Source organism: Xyrauchen texanus, chromosome 49 (genome assembly GCF_025860055.1).
Source record: "Xyrauchen texanus isolate HMW12.3.18 chromosome 49, RBS_HiC_50CHRs, whole genome shotgun sequence".
In the NCBI taxonomy this organism is placed as follows: domain Eukaryota; kingdom Metazoa; phylum Chordata; class Actinopteri; order Cypriniformes; family Catostomidae; genus Xyrauchen; species Xyrauchen texanus.
The window spans coordinates 3,181,348-3,202,531 of record NC_068324.1 but is presented as its reverse complement, the minus strand read 5'-3'; the positions used below and the strand labels follow the sequence as shown (position 1 = coordinate 3,202,531).

Here is a 21,184-nt window from a genome sequence, read left to right as displayed (position 1 = left end):
GGGAAAAAAGTATTTGATCCCCTGCTGATATTATTGCTGATAACTACAAGAAACATCTGACATCTATGATTGCCAACAAGGGTTTTGCCACCAAGTACTAAGCCATGTTTTGCAGAGGGGTCGAATACTTATTTCCCTCATTAAAATGCAATACATTTTTTGCATTTTTTCTGGACTTTTTGTTGTTCTGTCTCTCACTGTTCAAATTAACCTACCATTAAAATTATAGACTGATCATTTCTTTGTCAGTGGGCAAACGTACAAAATCAGCAGGGGATCAAATACTTTTTTCCCTCACTGTAGATATGCATCATTACATCAGAAAATCTCTCCATACCTGAAGAGCTACAAACATTACACAAATGACCATACAACTTTATTAAACAACCAATAAGTCACATTTTCTTATCAAAACAAAGGTTTTATTTTTTTAATCCACGTGATATAGCCAAAACAAGAAATGCAAATCTCATCCTCAGATTCTGATTTAGCGGTGACTGAAGAAGCCTTGAGGGTGATTGTACTTGAAGGGCTTCAGACGACTGGGACCCCTGAGAAGAGACAGAGAGGCTTCAATTGTATGTGTGTTTACTGTAAACGTGTCATCTGTTCTTGTGGTAATAACAGATACAATTGTAGTACTGCGGTGAAAGCATAGTCTGTTTTTCTGTGCCTTACCTGGCCGTGCGCAAGCACATCTTCTCTCGAGGGAATTCTTTAGGTCCTTCTGATCCATCACACACTTGGCTCTCAGTTTCCAGATACACATCCAGGCACACACACAGACGCTGGATCTGATTGGTCAGGAGCTGGAGGCCTGGGCGTGGCCCCTGCAACTCAGACCGGAACACGTTAACCTCACTCTCCATCGCCTGTGAACGAAAACAAAATCATTTATAAAACAGTGACTATAAGAACAGACGTACATGTGCTCCAGCTGTGATGCTTTTACCCGCAGGTTATCATCCGTCCGTCCGCTGCGTACTCCTTTCCAGTGTAAAGAGAGAGAGAAGAGAGGAGTGACCTCAGGGTAACGAGGGTTCATCACCACAGCGGACAACAGGCGAGCTGATAGAGGAGGAGAGAATCATTTTAGTTATTTAAAAAAAAAAAAGCTATTTGAAGCATGCAATTTTTAACCACTTTGTTGTTTTAATTTTGTATTTAGAAATATTTTTGGTTTCATTGTTTTGTTTCCATTCTTTAGATACTTGCAGCTGCGCCATCTACTTTGTGCCACCTTTGGGTGTAGTACGCTGCCCCCTAAAGATGCACACACTCTTGAGATGGTACTAGCGGCTTTCGGAAAGGCTCACGAGACTTCAGAGTCTGGGGGACGGGTTTTTGACATCTCTTAGGAAGTTATGGGAGAGACTTGAATTTAGTACTGGAGGATGAAGAATGCGGTAGGATTTTTTAGAAATGTCAAGTCTGTGTCTAGGGATGCAAGGGTGCGCCTCGAATTTAAGATTCTGCATCGTTTTTATTGGACTCCCTCTCCCTCTTGCATAGGCTTAATCTTGAAGACACACCCACCCGCTGGCGATGCCAATCAGAGGATGGGGACATAGCCTACATTTTCTGGTATTGTATTAAGATTCAAGGTTCTGGTCGAGGGTTCAGAGTTATGTCTGTGAGATCCTGAGCCCTCAGATTTCACTCTGCCCCAGACTTTGTATTTTGGGTGATGGGGCGGGTGTTAATGTAGGCAATAAACACATTAAAAACTTGGTCCTTACCAGGGTGATGATCGGCAGGAAAGTGATCCTTGGGGGATGGAAGTCGGCTGGTGCGCCCTCATTTCATGAGTGTTGCACTGAATTGGGAAGAGTTGCAGCCTTTGAAAAATGGTGCATAGATAGCTGGGCAGCTTGGGTGCCTTTGACAAGAAGTGGGGCACTTATTTGGCCTCCTTAAAGGGTTGCCAGGGAGGAACAGTGGAGAGGGACAGTTTAAATGGTGTGTATGTAATGGATTGATGTGTGGAACCCTTTTTCTTTTTTGTTGGGCAATTTTGTGTGTGTGTGTGTGTGTGTGTGTGTTTTTTTATCTCAGTGAGTATTTTCTTGGACTGTCTGCTTGAATGTGTGTCTGTTATTATTCAGTGTTTGGCCACTGGGATGTGTGATGGGTGAGGGGGTGGGAGGGGCATATTTTGATGAAAGTTGATTCGTGTTTTCATGTGCTGATTTCATTTTGGAATCAATAAAAATTGTTAATGACAAAAAAAAAAGAAAGAATACTCACATTCTCTATAATTTAACGGAGCCTACATCCAAATACTGACAAGAGTCGCATGCATATTTTCCATGCGTTTAAAAGGTGTGTGTCAGTGTCACAATATCGCAGACATTCAACAATGACACGGTTAATGCACAAAAGTCCATATTTCTATTATTCTAATTCATTGCATACAGTCCGTTTACACCACCAACCTCTTGTGCTTGACAGGGAATGGACTATATAGGACCTCAGAATTCAACTGCACTTGACCCAGCCCATTAGCGCTTTGCGCACGCAATTTCGCCAAACCCACTTGCGCCTAGAATTAGCGCATGCTTGCAGGAAAATACCAAAACTTCATGGCCATACCCACAGACTTTGTGCGTACGACGTATTGTATAGCCCTGTGCTTAGTGCTAGTGCTCTTAAAATAGAGCCCTTGGTAGCAAATAAACAAGGCATCCTCAAGCACACCATTACACATGTTCTCAGATTTCAGATTTACCTGCCCTTAGGACTAGTTTAGCTAACTGTGATTAGCGAGGTCCCTCACCTGTGCCTCTCTCCACCTCTGCCATGAAGAACAGATCCGTCTCGCACACCAGACCGGCCTTCAACACATGCTGCACGAAGCCCAACTCCTGATAAACAAGAACCACAGTGTACTAAGGCACATCTACATTTAGAAAACGCAAGTGTTTTAATTTTGAATTTTTAACCAGCTACTTAAAAGTTTAACAGAACACAACCTGATGTTGGATTTCTAACTTGATATTGTACAAAATTTGCAAGTCCCGACTAAACCGAGATGCGGATATGACATTGTGACACACAGGAAGTTATTCACAGGTAATAATGACTCAATTTTCTAAATTCACAATAAAAGCTGAATAAAGGCAATTGTTTGCAGAGATTGATGATAAAAGACCCTCTTAAATCTTATGCTGCCATGTTGTTTCTTTATACATCATCTTACAACCATCACACAACAGAATGCTAGCTGGATAGACATCCTAATTGTCCAGTGGGAATATTTGATATTCAATGGAGTACTATAAAAATCAATTTCTCGATTGTTTGCGGCTGCAAAGGTACATACAGTGAATTCCTGGTAGCTCATCATGGTCCAGCGTGTGAGACCCGAAACCACTTTAGCAGGGAACAGATGCTGGCATTCGCTGGAGACAGGAACGATGCTGTGCTCTGAGACAGATTGACAGATAATTGAATGAACCAGGCAGCCATGTTTAAGTTGAATACTGTTCATGGTACTTTAGCAAGGAATAAATTAAACACTTCTTTAAACGTTAAAGAAATGTGTGTGATCCCCCACCTAGAGACTTTACAACACTGTATGTGTGCGTTCGTACCCAGTGAGCTGAACTGTTTATGTAGAGCCAGTCGCGCCTGCAGTCTTCCTTTCAGCAGTTTCATGGTTCTTTCCATGTGACTGGCACTCAGAGTGCTGCCCGACAGCTCAGACTGAAACAAACATACTTCGAGTTAATACACACTTTACTGTTGACTAATATAGTAAACTATAGACAGATGTATCAGTCAAATTTAAGTAACACTTTCATACAGACCAATTGTATGAAATGCCAGATAATAGTGCTAAAATAGATATAGAAATGGACAAAAAGAGAATAAAAATACAGATCTGAAATGTAGGTGGCGCTATAACGGAGTTGAGCAGTCGCACCATAGACATCCAGTCTGTTTTAGATCATATTCATGTTCTCCAATGTTTCATTCTCGGCCTCTGAGTGGACTAGAAGCTCAATCGAGGTATAATTGGAAAACCGAGATCCTAAACTTTGTGATGATATATATCAGTTCATCATCAGTAGTTGCTCACATTCTGTACACTGCCTGGCCAAATAAATAAAGTAGTCAGCTGACTTCATTTTATTGCCGCACAACGATGCTGAGCCTCGACCTGAACAACTGAAGCAACCCCAGATCATAACCATTAATACAATCCAAACAGTAACTTATTATTTGGCCAGGAATGTATTTTGGAGATGATTTATCAAGCTTTTTCTGCTAGACTGCGACATTTTCTGGACATCTGAGATGCATAGAGAGGTAAAAATTTATAATTTTAAAGATAAGAGTTGATGGGGAGTTTGTGGCAATTTGTGGCTAACAGTAGTAGTGATGATTCTTTTGATAATCATTTGAACTGTCGCATTTGGGCGATGAAATTAAGAGATTTCATTTGATATATGACTTGCCTATGCTATGTGAAAAACTTTTATACATTTCTACATCATCACCTCTAGGTGGTGCTCATTAATTTTATGTAGCATAAATGCAAAATAGATGCTATTCTATGAAAATTTCAGATTCTAACCTTTCAATTGGTACCACATATGAGTGACTTGTGTATCCGGAGACTTTAACAATTTAAGCATAAACGTATTGCACACTTCTGACCCCGCCCACAAAACCACTGTTTAAGAGGTTATAAAGTGTTCATATTTGGGCAACAAATTGTACATGCTTCAGATGACACTAATATGTACAGTAGATAAGATGGATGAGTGCTTATTTTCTTTGTAATGCCCATGGTTGAGAAAAAACCCAATGCTAATATTGGGTGATACCGATCTGGTCAACCCTATATTATGCATTCATCTTCTGTTTAAGACTCATATACACACACCTTGAAAAGTAGTTTATCAAAATCTCCATAATACCACTACAAACACCCATACACACACCTGCCCGCTCACAGTGGAAAATTGCAAGCCTCCAAGTTTCTGCACCCAAACATACGGATGTCCAAGGTCTGACACGTAATCTGCAAACGTTGTGATACTGTAGAGAAAGTTAGTTTTCGCCTTATTACCTTTCAATCACGCATTATTATTATTATTATATTATTTACATGAGTTGTTGGCTTTACCCGACTTTATCAAACTGGTAGCGGTTAGCAGGGTTTGGCGTCTCTTGGCCATGATCAGACGCATAAAGACAGTTCAACAAACTCTCCAAATTCAAGAGCTCCCTGTAAAACACACAATAAGTGTTTAGAAAATAAGAAACACCAGCACATGCAAGATGCAGACTACTGACAATATAAACTTCTGTTTCAGGTTTGACGTTTCGCTAGTGCTGTTGTGTTCATTAACTGACCCGGCGCTAATGGCCCCAGATAGATCGGCAGAGGTGGAAACTTTGGCCTTCACAGTCAGAATGTTGAGATTCATGAGATAATAGAAAAACAGATGCAGAACACTGCCATCTGAAGAGAGAGAGATAGAGATGCAAAAGCTTTTAAATGACATGCATTATAATTTGATATAGTGATAAATTGATATTGTGTATTAGGAAACGGTAGGTCAGTTTCACACACACCTTTACACTTGAGGTTCACACAGAGCGATAGAGGGTGATGTCTGAGCATCTCTTTACGTTTGTCATCTAGCTGAACGCCAACAGTCCCTCGCCGACGCTTCTGAACAGAGAAAGCAAAGAAATGAGAATAAACACACAAACTAAAGCGTGAAGCAAAGGAAATGCACAAGAGAAGATGTAGAAACTGTCTTACTGTGTTCTGTTGCTCCTCTTCAGCGTCCGAATCACTTTCATCATCTGAGACACAAACAGACACAAATAAGTCTTTAGCGATCACACAAAAACGTGCTTTAAACACACAGACATGCACACTGTGGTACCTTGTGACTCCTCCGGCGGTCTGGAGAGGGCTTTGGCCTCATCCACGTCTCCACTGACGCTCACAGACAGATTTTTGTCTATAACACACAGTCACATTCATGTTATAGGATTTATCAGAAACGTTCTTTAAGGGGTAGTTCACCTTTTACTTTTATTGTATGGAATAAACAATGCAATGAAAGTGAATGGTGACTGAGACTAACATTCTGCCGGACATCTCCTTTTGTGTTCCGCGGTAGAAAAACATCATACAGGTTTGGAACAAACCAAGTGTGAGTAAATAATGACAGAGTTTTAATTTTTGGGTGAACCGTCTCTTTAAATGTCTTACCGCAGGCCTGTCCGTAAGCACCCGCCTGGACCAACAGCACATACAGTGGGGGAGGCAGGTGACGGGCCACATCTGCCTGCTTCTGCGTGCGCTCAAACGGCATTGACAGATACTCCTGCACTGGGACAGACGCCTGAGAGAAAGAGAGATGGATGTATTCTGTCAGTTTTAGTGGTCTCAGATCGATTGCTCACCAAAATGGAAACAATTCTCTAAATGATTTCTGATATACTGTATGTCAGATATTGTTTTTCAATATGCCCCTAAAAAGTCGCATAAACAAAAAGAACATGTTTGGCCACTTTACTCTTTATGCTGTGAACGACTAAGGTTTTACCTGCATGATGTTCTGCAGCCCAGGCTGAAGGCTGCTCAGGTACTCTTTTTTTTGCTCAATGGCTTTCTGGATCTTCTCCTTACTGGCCAGAGACGTCTTGTACTGCTCCGCCAATCTGAACGACATCATTAGAACAACAGAATCATATAAAATTGCTAATCTTAGCACTTCTGGTCAAGATCCATGAAGCAATTATCATTTATTAATAATAATATTAAATTATATCACATTGCATAAATGTATATATTAATATATATATATTATTCACCATGAAAACAATGAGAATTTCAATTAGTGTGACAGCATCAAACTTAAACTTACACAAAATACAATATACACAATTAAAAACATTTATCAAACATAACCGCCACACCTCAAAAAATGCCACACAAAGACTTTTGGGAAACCATTATGTGATGATTCAAATGAATCAGTTTGTGTAGTAAATTCATTCAAATGAACAATCACTAAAATGAATCAGACTTGAATCTGATTCATTCGAATTTGATTCATTCTATTTCTAAGTCTAAGAGAGGGTATTTGCTAAAGTGAATCAGATTTGAATCATTCAAGGTCTAAACGTGTCTCTGACTAGATTCCTAAAAATGAATCAGTCTTGATTCAAATTTGAATCAGTCTAGGTCCAAGAGATTGCATTTGATTAGATTCACTAAAACGAATCAGACTTGAATCAGATCATTCATTAAAGGTCCAAGAGATTGCATTTGATTAGATTCACTAAAACGAATCAGATTTGAATCAGATCATTCATTAAAGGTCCAAGAGATTGTATTAGATTAGATTCGCTAAAAGGAATCAGATTTGAATCAGATCATTCATTAAAGGTCCAAGAGATTGTATTTGATTAGATTCGCTAAAATGAATCAGACTTGAATCAGATCATTCATTAAAGGTCCAAGAGATTGCATTTGATTAGATTCACTAAAATGAATCAGACATGAATCATTCTAGGTCTTAGGGACCATTTACACGACAACGTTTTCAACTTAAAAACTTTTAATGCATTTTGGCTGTTCGTATACACGACAACGGCGTTTTGGGGCCTGAAAATGAAAACTTCTGAAAACAGGTTTCAATGTGCTAGTTTATGAAAACGATGCCGTTATCGTCTCTATCATCGTGTAAACCAGTCTATAGGTATGAACTTCGCAAACTTCGTCTTTACATCCAGGGCGAACAGACCAACATGAGATTACCAGTTGGAGTCCTTAAAAAGGTGGCGTGCTTTATAGTCCAGGGTCACTTGTAATAATAAAGCAACCTCATCGTCTGTCCAGACATCTTCATTGTTTGTATTCACCGCTGTGTGGAAGAATGCTAATGTGTGAAAGCACGTAGTGTTTCTCAAAGTGATATCGCCAACTACTGGCCTAGCATGCATAATACAGCGTTTTTAGTTGCTTTCGTGGATCCGTGTGAATGGGGATTGTTTTGATAACGTTATAAACTGTATGCAAAACTTTTAAAAAATGCAAAAGTAAACTTTTCAGTTTTAGTACATCGTTGTCATGTAAACGTACCCTAAGAGAGTACAATACAATGTGAGCTACAGACACGACTGAAAAATGTAGTTAAAAGTATCACTATTCAAGTTGGTTACACCACACACTGGTGGGTGCATTACCTCTTCCTCTGCTCCAGCTCCCAGTCCAGGCGGGCGAGTGTGAGCTGGTGCTGGTCATCCCGGGTGACTTGAGGGCGTGAGATCTCAGCTGGAGCCTCCTGGAAAAACTCCTCCTCACTGACCAGCTCAATCTCCTCATGCTGAGACCTGACACACACACACACACTTTAACATCTGCTCCATAACCAAGATGTTTAATGTTCTATGTTTACAAGCTCCTCCCTGTCACTCACTTGAACTCAAGACATTTGCCAATCTCTTTCTGCAGATGCATGACCTCATAGAGTAGATTCTGAAGCTGCAGATGAAGAACATCCACTCGCTGTTTCGCCTGTGGACAGAGAGAAAGAGAGAAATATTTTTGGCAATATGAATGTACTCTATAGTCATGCCATTAAAGCACAAATAGAGAGCGTTTTCACATGTGTATTTACCTCATGTGTCTGATCCCGCCCTTTCTTCAGCCTCATGTGCGCCAGTCGGTTCAGTTTCTTCAGCGTAATGAAATGAACACTGCTCTGTCTGCGTCTCTCCTCGATCTCTACACTCTAGAAAACATAACGCAGGTCAAAGGTCAGCTTCATTCCACTCACTATTTATTTCATTATCCTTAAAGGCACAGCAAATATGACACTCACCCCGTCTTTTGCACCGGAGGATTTCAGCTCCTGGATTTCAGCCATCAATTTGGCCAGAGCGGCACACGTGTCTTTATAAAGCATATAATCCTGCTGCGGCTCTCTACCCTCCAGCTCCACCTCCTCATTATACACACGCACATCCTGAGAGAACAAACACACATGCACTGAACAGAGTGACAAGACAGCAACACACACCCTGCCTGCCAGATAAACGTGACCTGTGAGATAACACACATCGACTGCTTACTTTCTAATGGGATGAGCTTATAAAACCTCACGAAATCTGTCAAAAGCATGTTCCAGTCACATTTCACCCCAAAATCAAAGGAAACAAGATCTTATATTTTGCTCAATGAAAATGCTTTTAAGACCCTTTAGATTATGTTGCATTATTTTCATCACATTTCCGACCCAAATTCTCAGTACTGTAATGAAAAGTTGGTATTACGAAAACATTTTAGAGTACATTTGTAGTACAATACATCATGGGTACATCATGAGTACATCATGGGTATATCATGGGTACATCAGGGGTATATCATGGGTATATCATGGGTACATCATGAGTACATCATGGGTACATCAGGGGTACATCAGGGGTACGTCATGGGAACATCAGAAGTACATCATGGGTACATCAGGAGTACATCATGGGTACATCAGAAGTACATCATGAGTACATCATGGGTACATCATGGGTACATCATGGGTACATCAGGGGTACATCAGGGGTACATCAGGGGTACATCATGAGTACATCATGGGTACATTACGAGTACATCATGGGTACATCATGAGTACATCATGAGTACATCATGGGAACATCAGAAGTACATCATGGGTACATCATGGGTACTTCATGGGTACATCAGGAGTACTTCATGGGTACATCAGGTGTACATCATGGGTACATTATGAGTACATCATGAGTACATCAGGGGTACATCATGAGTACATCATGGGAACATCAGGAGTACATCATGGGTACATCAGGAGTACATCAGGGTACATCAGGAGTACATCAGGAGTACATCATGAGTACATCAGGGGTACATCATGAGTACATCATGGGAACATCAGGAGTACATCATGGGTACATCAGGAGTACATCAGGGGTACATCAGGAGTACATCAGGGGTACATCATGAGTACATCATGGGAACATCAGGAGTACATCATGGGTACATCAGGAGTACATCAGGGGTACATCATGAGTACATCATGGGTACATCAGGAGTACATCATGGGTACATCAGGGGTACATCAGGGGTACATCATGAGTACATCATGGGTACATCAGGAGTACATCAGGGGTACATCATGAGTACATCAGGGGTACATCATGAGTACATCAGGGGTACATCATGAGTACATCAGGAGTACATCATGGTAGAATTTGTTGTACTGAATTTATTATTGAATACTTTATTTTCATTAAATAATAAATAATCTGTAAATAAATTCAAATGAATGTGTCTGTATCATACTGAAAATCATGTTTTCCCAGCATAACAGGATGAGAACTTGGGGAAAATGTGCTTAATTGTCATTAAAATAATGTCACAATGCAACATATTTAAATTTGACAATAAAAATGTCCTTTTCACTATGCAACACTAATTTCATATTTTTATTTTGTTTTTGGAGGTGAAATATGGCCCAGACTTCATTGAGAGTATTATGCACCAAGAATGTGCAACATTGTCCTTTCACCCATATGTGCAACAGAGAATTTGTGGGGTGTTTGAAGCTGAAAGAGAGATACGGATAGATAGAGCAAGACAGAAATGTCATTGGAACCTGAATCTTTCCTGCAAACAGCTTCCTCTGTCCGATAAGATGAGGTCCAGCTGGAAAGTTGACCTACATACACACGCCACATGAGTCTCTCATCAACATATGTGTTCACTGGAACTCATTACATCACTTATCTGAACACAGCTCATGGTAGCAGATCTTAGTGGAGCATGTTGGCATATACCTGAACCTGCCTCAACCTGACCTTCCTGAGCTTGACATGTGAACTGACTGCACTCTGGATGCAAAAATTAGAGAGTTAGTGGAACGTTCTATTGAAATTAACACTAACACAAGCTGTTTGAAAACTTCAGTGTAATTCAGAAATGTTTCTGACATCACAACAACTCACCTGATCGCCTTCTCCTCGACTCCGTTTGGTCTCTGGAGTTCCTCCTTCATTTCGGATCACCTTGGGCTTTCTCTTCTTCACAGCGTCGGAGGACATGGCTGAAATATGACACAGAGATCTGCTTGATCATAAAACCATATCAAAAGCCCTGGCTTTACTGCAGCTGTTGTAACACACTACAATTAAAGGTGTGATGTCATTTAGGGGGGAAAAAGTGGCAAAGAATAAGGTGTTTTTCAGTTTTTTGGGGTCTGAGAGACTCCAAACTTCATTAAATATCAGGTTAATGCTTCATGACTTTTCCCAATCTAACAAGACCTGACTAAAAATCAAGTTACGTAATGTTAAAGTAATCCATGAGTCTCTCAGACTAGTAAAACCTCAATACATTTTTTAAATCTTTCTGATTGGTGTGCACTCTGTAGCAGTACACAGGTTTGGGGAGTAACGGAATACATGTAACAGGATTACGTATTTAAAATACAAAATATAAGTAACTGTATTCCACTAGTTACAATTTAAATAATTGGTAATTAGAATACGGTTACATTCAATAAGTAGTTTGATTACTGAAGAGATTTCTTTGCATTTTATTCATTTAATATTTAGTCATTTCAGATGGAAAACATTTATTCATGAAAATGATCAAAAGTGCATTTGAACAGCGGTGAAACACTTTCTGATGATGTGTTACATTCATACGAGCAGACAGAAAAGTATGTTTTAAGTAAGTTTGGAGCAGAAGAAATAGAAATAAAGCTTGTGTAAATTGTTAGCTTTACGCTAAGCTAAAATGCTAATTCTAGTCATTTTACATGCACGTTACCAGACACGATCATATTTTTTTTAATCAAGAAAATTCATGTTGGATCATAATTTCTTTTTTCTAGAAAGACCTTTGACATAAGGGCAAAAATCATATCAAAGAATCCTTATAACAAGATCAATTTGATGTATCTTGTTTTAGAAGCAACACTGTATAAGATAATTAGGTATTTCAGAGAATGTATTTTTAACATGTGTATTTTGTCTTGCTGTACTGGCAGACTTTTTAAATCAAAACACTCAAATCACTTTATTGTCACAAGACCATATACACAAGAGCAAAAGTGGGTGAAAGCCTTGTGTACAGTTCCGAGTAACACAGCAGTCATGACAGAGACTAGACATATACCAATTTACAATAACCAACATATATTTACACAACACAATTTACATATCAAATGTACACATAATTACACAACAATAATATACAATGTACAGTAAATAATACACACAATATAGGATACACATACAATAAAAATAAAACATATACACAGTAGTTGTATTGTGAGAACATAATTATAGTAAACAAAAATTACTAAAGTATTTAGAATACGTGACCTTGGGTAATCTAACGGAATACGTTACAAATTAAATTTTACAGTATGTATTCGGTAATCTGTAGTGGATTACATTTGAAATGTAACCCTCCCAACACTGGCCGTGCCCAGCATTGTCTCTTGTCTATCGTGTTTTATTAGAAAACAGAGTAAAAGCATAAACCACATTAAAGTCTAAATATAGAGCAGAGAATGTTCAAATTAAGCAGCAGTTTCGTAAACAATACAAACGGAACTGAATTAGCTAGCCGGTTATCATCTTGCTAAAGCCACAACAGAATCCTTTAAACGCATTCAGTTCATCGTACTGATTTTATATAAAAGATGGACCGATAAGTCTGTATGAACAAAGTCTCACCGTCTGGTCACCTTTATCCAATTTCAGTCACCGAATATGATTTTATTCCTGAGATGAGATCATTCAAACAGCCGGCGTGATCAAGACTGCTGAAGGAAACAGTGAACTTCACTTCCGCTTTACAAAATAAAAGCTCTCTAAACACTTACAAAATAGTTGAAATGATTCATATTGTATGGAAACAACCCGGATACATTTTATTCAATAATAATTTTAATAACAAACAAATGTGCTTTTCAACTATCAATGCTGCGTTCCAGTTCAGTTATTTAGACTCATATATATATATATATATATATATATATATATATATATATATATATATATATACACACATTTTGGAGGAATTACTAGTGACTCAAATGGTTCATTAACACTTGTGCGACCTTTTTCGTCGTTTTTTTTATTATTATTATTTTGGCTGCGTTATTGCCAACGGTATACATTTTTGCCAAATATGTGTTTGGGGAGAATTTTTATATTTCAACCTCAGTTCCTTATATACATCTATAATACACCGTGTACACAAACTAGTTACACTCAAGACCTTCAGGACAAAATCTGTCCCCATTAAAACGGCAATATATGATCCCAGTGCCATTAAATAATAAATTCTATGATATTATGCTTTCATTCCGGAGCCATCCATCCATCCATCCATCGTCAACCGCTTATCCTGTGTACAGGGTCGCGGGTCATTCCGGAGCCCTGGTTTAAAATTAAAACATTTTTAATATTTTCCACCAGATGGCGCAATTTCTGTCATGTTTAGCCTATAGAGCAAATACATTATTTTTCCCTATTCTCTGTTTGCTGTATTATAGAGCACTGTAGCCAATCGAATAAATGATGCAAATGTAAAGGTCTAAAATTATGAAAATGAATGAATAATTGGTAGTTATGTTCAGGACTGATGAAGTCAGTGAAAGTGGAAAATTATATTAATATATAATATTTTTATGGCAGTTTTTTGAGGTACTGAGTGCTAGTCACTTTTTTTTTTTAATCTGACACTGCAGGAAAAAATTATAACGCTAATCATTGACATATCCCAGACTGTGATCCCCCTTAAAGAAAAATTCCCCTTAGCATTTAGTATATTGACAGTATTTAATGTGTGTGAAACTGCCATTTAAAGGGTTAAAATCCTGCAAACGAATGAATATTTGTAGTTATAATCACGACTGATGTTGGTTTAAAAATGAACTAATTGAAAGTGGAAAATAATATTTAATGTATAATATTATTATGGCAGTTTTTTGATGTTTGTTTATTTATGTCCTCTTATATTGATGCACAAAGGTATGATCACTGTTTATTTTATTTCATGTAGATTTCTGCTCATGATGTGAAATTCTCCTTAGTGGGACTTTTATTTTGTAATCTGCCCTGACGGAACGTCCACGTGTGGGGAAGTTGCTTGCGTCGCCTTAGCAAGTTTTTCAATTTAGCAACAGTTGTTACTTTTATTTACGTATATGACATCTCTAACATTTCAAGCTAGTCAGTTTAACATGTCTACGCGCTGGTTAAATGCACGTCATTAGAGGTAAGCTGCCATTTAAACTTTAAGATATGATCAAACCAAGATTAAAGAATACATTCCATATGTCAAAGCAAATATAGATCTGATACTAGATTTAAAATATCGATGATACATTAACTGACTCTTAGTACAGAAATGCATTTGTTGAATTGTTGAAAGGGGTGTTAAAATGTTGGCTTATTTACTTCCGGTTCATCACATTTGGCTGAGTAGCCCATATGTACTATATACTGCAACAATAGTACGAATAATACAATGTATGCAATTGCGAATATAGGCTTATTTTTAAAGTAGGCTAGTATTTCATTCCCAACATAGCCATGAAGTATAGATCCCAACAATCTGGTTATTGAAGTAAAAATCCCATTATTTGTTAACTTAAATTTATTTTTACGATAACTTACAGACCTTTAAAGAAAGACTTACTGTGAGCTCTGGGGTTGTTCATAGATAGCATATGCATCCGTTGAACCACTAGTCTGTGTTATTTAAACGTCATTATTTAATCGTGTTAATATGGAGTTCCTTGTGAGCAACTACACTACCCATAATCCTGAAGAGAGATCCACCAATCAGAGGACTGCGGGCAAGAAAGCCCACCAGACATGCCCGGAAGTGACCACCAACTCCCATGATGCACTGTGAATTATGCAAACGAGTCGGTCTCCCTTCACCCTCAAACTACTTCTGTATTTGTATATAACAGAATGTTTCACATTACATGTAAACTATATAGTTTATATACTTATAATTAGCAACCTAGTAAGTGAAAAATAGAGAAAGTAAAATGAAATGCAAAACGAGTCCGTTCTTTCTGACAAAAATCACTTCATATTTACGATTTACGACCTCATAAGTTCAAACTTCCCAGGAGGAATTGAACGTACCGTAATATGGATGGTTTACACCTCACAGGTGGTGCATCACACCTGGTTCATTATGGGTCAGTGGAGGCCTCTGTCAAACCTACGACTTCAGCTGTCTCGACACCCTCCAGTGGTTGTGTTCTTCCTGTGTCTGCTCATTCTCTCCATAACCTTCGTCTGTGTTGGACTTTACTCCCAGTATCACAACATCAAGAACCCTGACATAAGCTTAGTGAGTATGATGTTCAACGCTCTAATGATCTGATACTTCTATAAAAAGTGCACTTTGTTTACAGACTAACTAGTTATTTGTGTGCTTGTTTTTAGGACTGGAACCAGGTTCTGGGTTCTATTGCTGGTTTCAAGTTCTGCACACATCTGAATGATACAGATGCACAGCTTGAGGAAGACTCTCCTCGAATGGTGGAGCATGTAGACAGGACTGCAGCAAATGTTTCCACGAGAACCACTCATGTTTCCTTACTAGTACCACTGGTGCTTATAGGGGACGTCCCAACTGATAGCATCATTAGTGCCACAATGTTGGGCGGCCAGCTGGGCATGAAAGGTTTTTGTGTACAAGTTATATATCAGTTATATTGTTTAGGTTGGTGTCCTGATAGCGCTTTCTCCTTCAATTCTGACACATTCTTCCATATTACAGGAGCCGCGGCGAAAACATCTGTGAACATATCTCTACTCCTGCACACTGATGTTCTGAACTCAAACTTTAAAGGGATGACTGCACCAAATACCTTAAATACCCAAACTCCTGCTGGGACACGGACACGACCAACGCTGACCTGTCTTCAGCTCACTGCCCTCACCAATGTACTCCCTCAAACTCCGTGAGAAACCTGTACTCCTACTCAAACCCAGCGTTTCCTGCACCTCTATGGAGGAAGAGTGTTTTGTCGTTGATAATAATATATAATAGTAGATACAGTAGTCAACAGAAGTTTCTTTGATGTTGTCCTCACTAACTCCACCCAAAAAACATACAGCATAACGTGTTGTCCAGTTCGTGATCAAATCGCTCAGTTGGTGCGATTCTTTGTAATGAATCTGTCCAACCGATTGTATTGATCCAACAACTCATTTTGTCACCGAAAGGTTGGCTATAGTGCTCAGCCTTCAAATATACTCTCGACCGCAAGCTCCTATTAAGGATGCGATCGATGCATGCACACTACAACTGCTTTGTGATTTTCATTTAGCACAGACAACTGCATGTGCATGCTCTGATGACACACTAATATGCACACTGTTTCCATGTCTAGAACAACTGGGCTGCATGCAAACAGTCTATAGGTACTGTGCTGATGTCGAAATTATGCATCATGCGCACTGTGCACGAGATGTAGCGGCACGCGGAAAGAAGTAGTATACTTTGGCCTGTAATTGTCTCGGATGCCGCGTTGCCCTTTTCCCAACAATTGTTTACAGACCGATTGTTTCACTTTTAATTTACTATATCACAATTCCAGTGGGTCAGAAGTTCACATACACCAAGATAACTGTCTTCGAGCAGCTTAGAACATTTCAGAAAATGATGTCAAGCCTTTTGGCAATTAGCTTCTTATAGGCTAATTGGAGTCAATTGGAGGTGTACCTGTGGATGTATTTTAAGGCATATCTTCAAACTCGGTGCCTCTTTGCTTGACATCATGGGAAAATCAAACCTCATAAAAAAAATTGTGGACCTCCGCAAGCTGGTTCATCCTTGGGAGCAATTTCCAAATGCCTGAAGGTACCACATTCATCTGCACAAACAATAGTACACAAGTATAAACACCATGTGACCATGCAGACATCATACCGATCAGGAAGGAGACGCATTCTGTCTCTTAGAGATGAATGTAGTTTGGTGCGAAAAGTCCAAATCAATCCCAGAACAACAGCAAAGGACCTTGTGAAGATGCTGGAGGAAACAGGTAGACAAGTATCTATATCCACAGTAAAACAAGTCCTATATCGACATAACCTGAAAGGCTGCTCAGCAAGGAAGAAGCCACTGCTCTATAACTGAAGTAGTTATGTGTTGTTGAAGTATGATGTGTTGTTGGAGAGGTGGTCAAATGCAAATGTCTACCACAGTGTGACATCACAATATGGAGGAAGTGGAGAACGAGTTGTTTTGGCAGCTTGGTTTCAACAAATGCTCTTTTTGCAGTGAGGAGGAAGATTTGAGTTCTGAAACTTACTGTATTGTTTATAGAACAATGAACTCTTACGTCAAAAGATCAAGGACATTTTTATTCCTCGTGGCATGACCCCTTTAATTGGCTCAGATGGCTCATTGAACTGCTAAGAATCATTAGGTATATTTCATTTTTCCACTTGCTGTCCATATGGACGCGATGTGCACTACAACTGCTTGTCATACTGTTTTAGCAGTCAACAACAGATGCATGCATGCATGCGCAGATGACGTGCAAAAATGTGACTGTTGGCGTGTCTATTAAAATGGCATGCTTGCAGTCCTGATGACAAAATTTGCATCATGCGAACAATGCACGTGATGAAGTTGCACACAGAAAACTAAAGTATACTTTGGTCTTTACTTTGCTATCTGTCCAAAGTAAAATGCACATTTGTAAGGATTGAAACTTGCATCACTAATTACTGACTGGTTACGTGTAGTGAAATGTATAATGTAGCTGATGTAATTTGTGCACCACTAGCGCTACCAACCGGTAATTGCAAATATACTCAAAACAGCTTTCTGAATACGTCCGCCATCTGCTGTTGGTTAAAGAGATAGTCCCACCTTAACTCACACGATTGGTTGAGTTGGGGCGGGTCTAAGTAGGTCATTCTAAACAAACACAGCAATTTTCAGAGCGCCACAGAAAGACATTAACCTATGAATGGCTTACTAATAGTTGTCTCTGCATAGGAGAAAATATATTAACAAAACAAGTTATACAAGTTACAGAACCACTGTGAAACGAAATCATGCATTTGGACAAAGTATGAAAATAAAAAAATGTAACATTTGATTTTACAGGCTACCCCCAGAATGCCTAGTTGCCAACAATGAAGACATGAGTACTTCACCTGTCAGGGCTGTTGCTGTAGAATCATACAAGCAAAATTCTCCACACTGCATCAGCCTGGAGTTCACGCCAGATCCTCTCCTGACGGTCATGCTCACTCCGGTACATGTGATCCATTCCCACCCCATGTACATTACACATGGATAACTAGTATCTACAGTGGGTAACCTCTCAACTTCTGTATTGCTTTATTAGGATGAGAAAGCTGTGTGCAGGTATCACCTGTTACTGGTCAGTATTGCGCTGCTGGGTATCTGCGTGCTGATGAGTCTCTGTGGAACTTTTTTCTCATCGAAATCCTCTCGTTCTTACCATGGAAATGACCTTCAAAAGGTAGTACTTTAGGGTCTAAACTTTAGAGCTTACCAATGACAACTGTACGACTTAAAACCTCTGATTCGCAATTTGTCTCGAGAATGAGTACATCTTTATTTCATGGATAACTTTATAAAACATGTTGCAAAATTACCTTTTTTTAATTCATAGGAATCATTGCTGAACCCTTGAGAAACACGTGCAGAAGATCCGCATCCGAGATCGTGTCGGTCTTGTCCAAAGAAATTGCAACCAGTTATGCAGATTGCATCCACTGCAGTTCTGAATGGATCCAGATTGAGTGTGTGTGACTGTATTTCATGTGTGGTTGCAACATTGTGTTATAATGTATGAAATAATTCTCATCTGTGAATGTTAACATCAGCAATATCAAAAGAACATAACCACAAATTGATGGTTATAAGATAACTTTACTCCAAGAGTAAGTTAAAAGATAGCTGTGTTTTGTTGATGTCACCAAATTAAAATAAATCTTATTGCATTGCTGTGAAAAAGTATTTGCCCCCATCCTGATTTCTTCTGTTTTTTTGTATATCTTATACTAAATCTTTTTAAAAATTCTAACACAAAGGCAATCTGAGTAAACATAAAATACAGATTTTAAATTGTTATTTATTGAAGCAAAAAAGTTATCCAATACCAACCGGGATGTTTGAAAAAGTATTTACTAAATGCCCAAATCTATGAAACTGCATTCATAATGGGGTTCAGCTGGACTAGACACACCCAGATCTGTTTACTGACAGTCCTGTTCAATCAAATCAACACCTAAATACAACTTTTTTTAGCAGCATGAAGTTGGCTAGAAGGTCTCACCCTGTAGCACACAATGCCATGGTCAAAAAGGTGATTGAAATACATCAGCCTGGGAAGTCTTACAAAACTATTTCAAAAGGTCTGAGACTCCAAAGAACCACAGCGAGACCCATTATCTCCAAATGGAGAAAACTTGGCATGGTAGTGAACAGTCCCAGAAGTGGCTGGCCTTCCAAACTTCCTCCAAGAGCACAGCGACAACTCGTCCAGGAAGTCACAAAAAAGCCACGGACAACATCCAAGGAACTGCAGGCCTCTCTCGCATCAATAAAGGTCACTGTTAATGACTCCACTATCAGAAAAACACTGCAAAAATGGCATCCATGGAAGCGTGGCAAGGCAAAAACCACAGCTAACCCCGAAGAACATTTAAGGCCCGTCATGAATTTTGCCTAAACACACCTTGATGATCCTCAAAGCTTTTGGGAGAATGTTCTGTGCACCGAGTCGAAAGTGGAACTGTTTGGAAGACGGGCCGCGTTACATCTGGCATACATCAAACACAGAATTCCACAAAAAGATCATCATACCTCCAGTCAAGCGTGGTGGTGTGATGGTGTGGGGATGCTTTGCTACCCTCAGGGTGACTTGCAATAATTGAGGGAAACACGAATTCTGTTCTCTACCAGAGAATTATGAAAATACACAAACATAAAAGAAATCAGGAAGGGGCAAATACTTTTTCACAGCACTGTGAATGTTAACCTAATTTGAAAATATTGCTTGAAATAAAGTGTATTACACCATTTTGTCAACATTTCATGATGTCTATGCATTTTTTTATTATTGGTACATTTAATTGGACAGCTTGGAGATATGTTAATATCCAATGAATACATTTTTTTTTATCTGGGCAAAAAAATATTCTTTTCATTAATTAATTCGCTCACATCACACTTACCTTTTCCAGACAGTATTCAAAAACAACCATTAATATTTATATATTAATTTAAATTTGGTCCAACCAACAATATATTTGCTTACATACTTGACTACAAATATCTGTTTAAAAAGATGCAGTTTGCTCATCTGAATATCCCGGGTACAAAACAAGTTAAGATAATGACAGATCACGAGTTTGTGGCATAATGTCGATTAGCATAAAAATTAATTTACACTCATCCCTCCTTTTCTATATATATATATATAAGGGGGTGTTACAAGTCTATGGGGCCAATCTGTAAACGTTAAATTAATTACTGTTTACATTATTTTAGTGTGATAAAATCGCTTACTAACCTTTTCTGTGTAAAGTAATATTCAACTTTACAAAGTTACCAATACAATATAATGCCATAAACCCAAAATCGATTAATTAAACCACTTTGCAGCTCAAATAATGCATTAGTTCTATCAGCAGAATTAATGTATGTGCTTTTATAAAATTAGAAGCTTCACATTTCTACATTTAAATGCTGCTACAACCGGCCCCATTGACTTCTATTGTACGTGCCTCACTGTAACACTTTTTTTTTTTTTTAAGGAGGGACTAGTTGAAATACATTTTTGTGGCAAATCAACATTATGTTACAAATAAGCTAAACTTGCTTTGAACCCAGAATATTCTTATAAAAAGGGAGATTTTTGTTTTTTTGCATTTTGTACTGTCGTCATCACCGTTACCCATTTACTGAAAATGCAGTAAATACTGTACAGAACCACACAAATACATGCATGCATCAGAAAAACAGAAAGTTTCTTACAAAACTCGATTGAATTCATGCTGTCACCCATTTTAATATTTCATAAATGCTGTATCACTATTACCTTATGTCTGATTTTTAAAAGCAATCGAGCCAAGTCTTTTTTCA

The 21,184-nt window shown here is 38.6% G+C and overlaps 2 protein-coding genes across 2 annotated transcripts; one reads left to right on the top strand and one right to left on the bottom strand.

Moving 5' to 3' along the window:
• Positions 1-377: 377 nt before the first annotated feature.
• Positions 378-12,867, bottom strand: LOC127640455 (THO complex subunit 5 homolog). Its single transcript, XM_052123039.1, has 20 exons — positions 12,751-12,867; positions 11,011-11,108; positions 8,859-9,002; positions 8,655-8,768; positions 8,454-8,551; positions 8,221-8,367; positions 6,576-6,690; positions 6,239-6,371; positions 5,907-5,984; positions 5,780-5,823; positions 5,587-5,686; positions 5,365-5,473; positions 5,135-5,236; positions 4,950-5,046; positions 3,594-3,705; positions 3,323-3,426; positions 2,777-2,864; positions 953-1,068; positions 679-872; positions 378-551 (listed from the first exon to the last, which is right to left on the bottom strand). The coding sequence occupies exons 2-20, from the start codon at positions 11,104-11,106 to the stop codon at positions 488-490; spliced, it is 2,055 nt and encodes a 684-aa protein (XP_051978999.1). The 5' UTR covers positions 11,107-11,108; positions 12,751-12,867; the 3' UTR covers positions 378-487.
• A 1,282-nt stretch (positions 12,868-14,149) lies between these two features.
• On the top strand, positions 14,150-20,119 carry zgc:158398 (uncharacterized protein LOC568894 homolog). Its single transcript, XM_052123047.1, has 7 exons — positions 14,150-14,299; positions 15,212-15,394; positions 15,490-15,730; positions 15,827-16,010; positions 18,173-18,323; positions 18,417-18,554; positions 18,708-20,119. Exons 2-7 carry the CDS (start codon positions 15,236-15,238, stop codon positions 18,726-18,728), a joined length of 894 nt encoding a protein of 297 aa, XP_051979007.1. The 5' UTR covers positions 14,150-14,299; positions 15,212-15,235; the 3' UTR covers positions 18,729-20,119.
• Positions 20,120-21,184: the final 1,065 nt, after the last annotated feature.

Excerpts from the sequence above, each read along its gene's own strand:
- LOC127640455 (XM_052123039.1), bottom strand. The coding sequence starts at position 11,106 with ATGTCCTCCGACGCTGTGAAGAAGAGAAAGCCCAAGGTGATCCGAAAT. Across the intron at positions 6,691-8,220 it reads GAGCTGGAGCAGAGGAAGAG|ATTGGCGGAGCAGTACAAGA; the intron begins GTAATGCACCCA and ends GATGTCGTTCAG. Across the intron at positions 5,237-5,364 it reads TCTGGGGCCATTAGCGCCGG|GGAGCTCTTGAATTTGGAGA; the intron begins GTCAGTTAATGA and ends TGTGTTTTACAG.
- zgc:158398 (XM_052123047.1), top strand. The coding sequence starts at position 15,236 with ATGGGTCAGTGGAGGCCTCTGTCAAACCTACGACTTCAGCTGTCTCGA. Across the intron at positions 16,011-18,172 it reads AATGTACTCCCTCAAACTCC|GCTACCCCCAGAATGCCTAG; the intron begins GTGAGAAACCTG and ends TTGATTTTACAG. Across the intron at positions 18,324-18,416 it reads TGACGGTCATGCTCACTCCG|GATGAGAAAGCTGTGTGCAG; the intron begins GTACATGTGATC and ends TTGCTTTATTAG.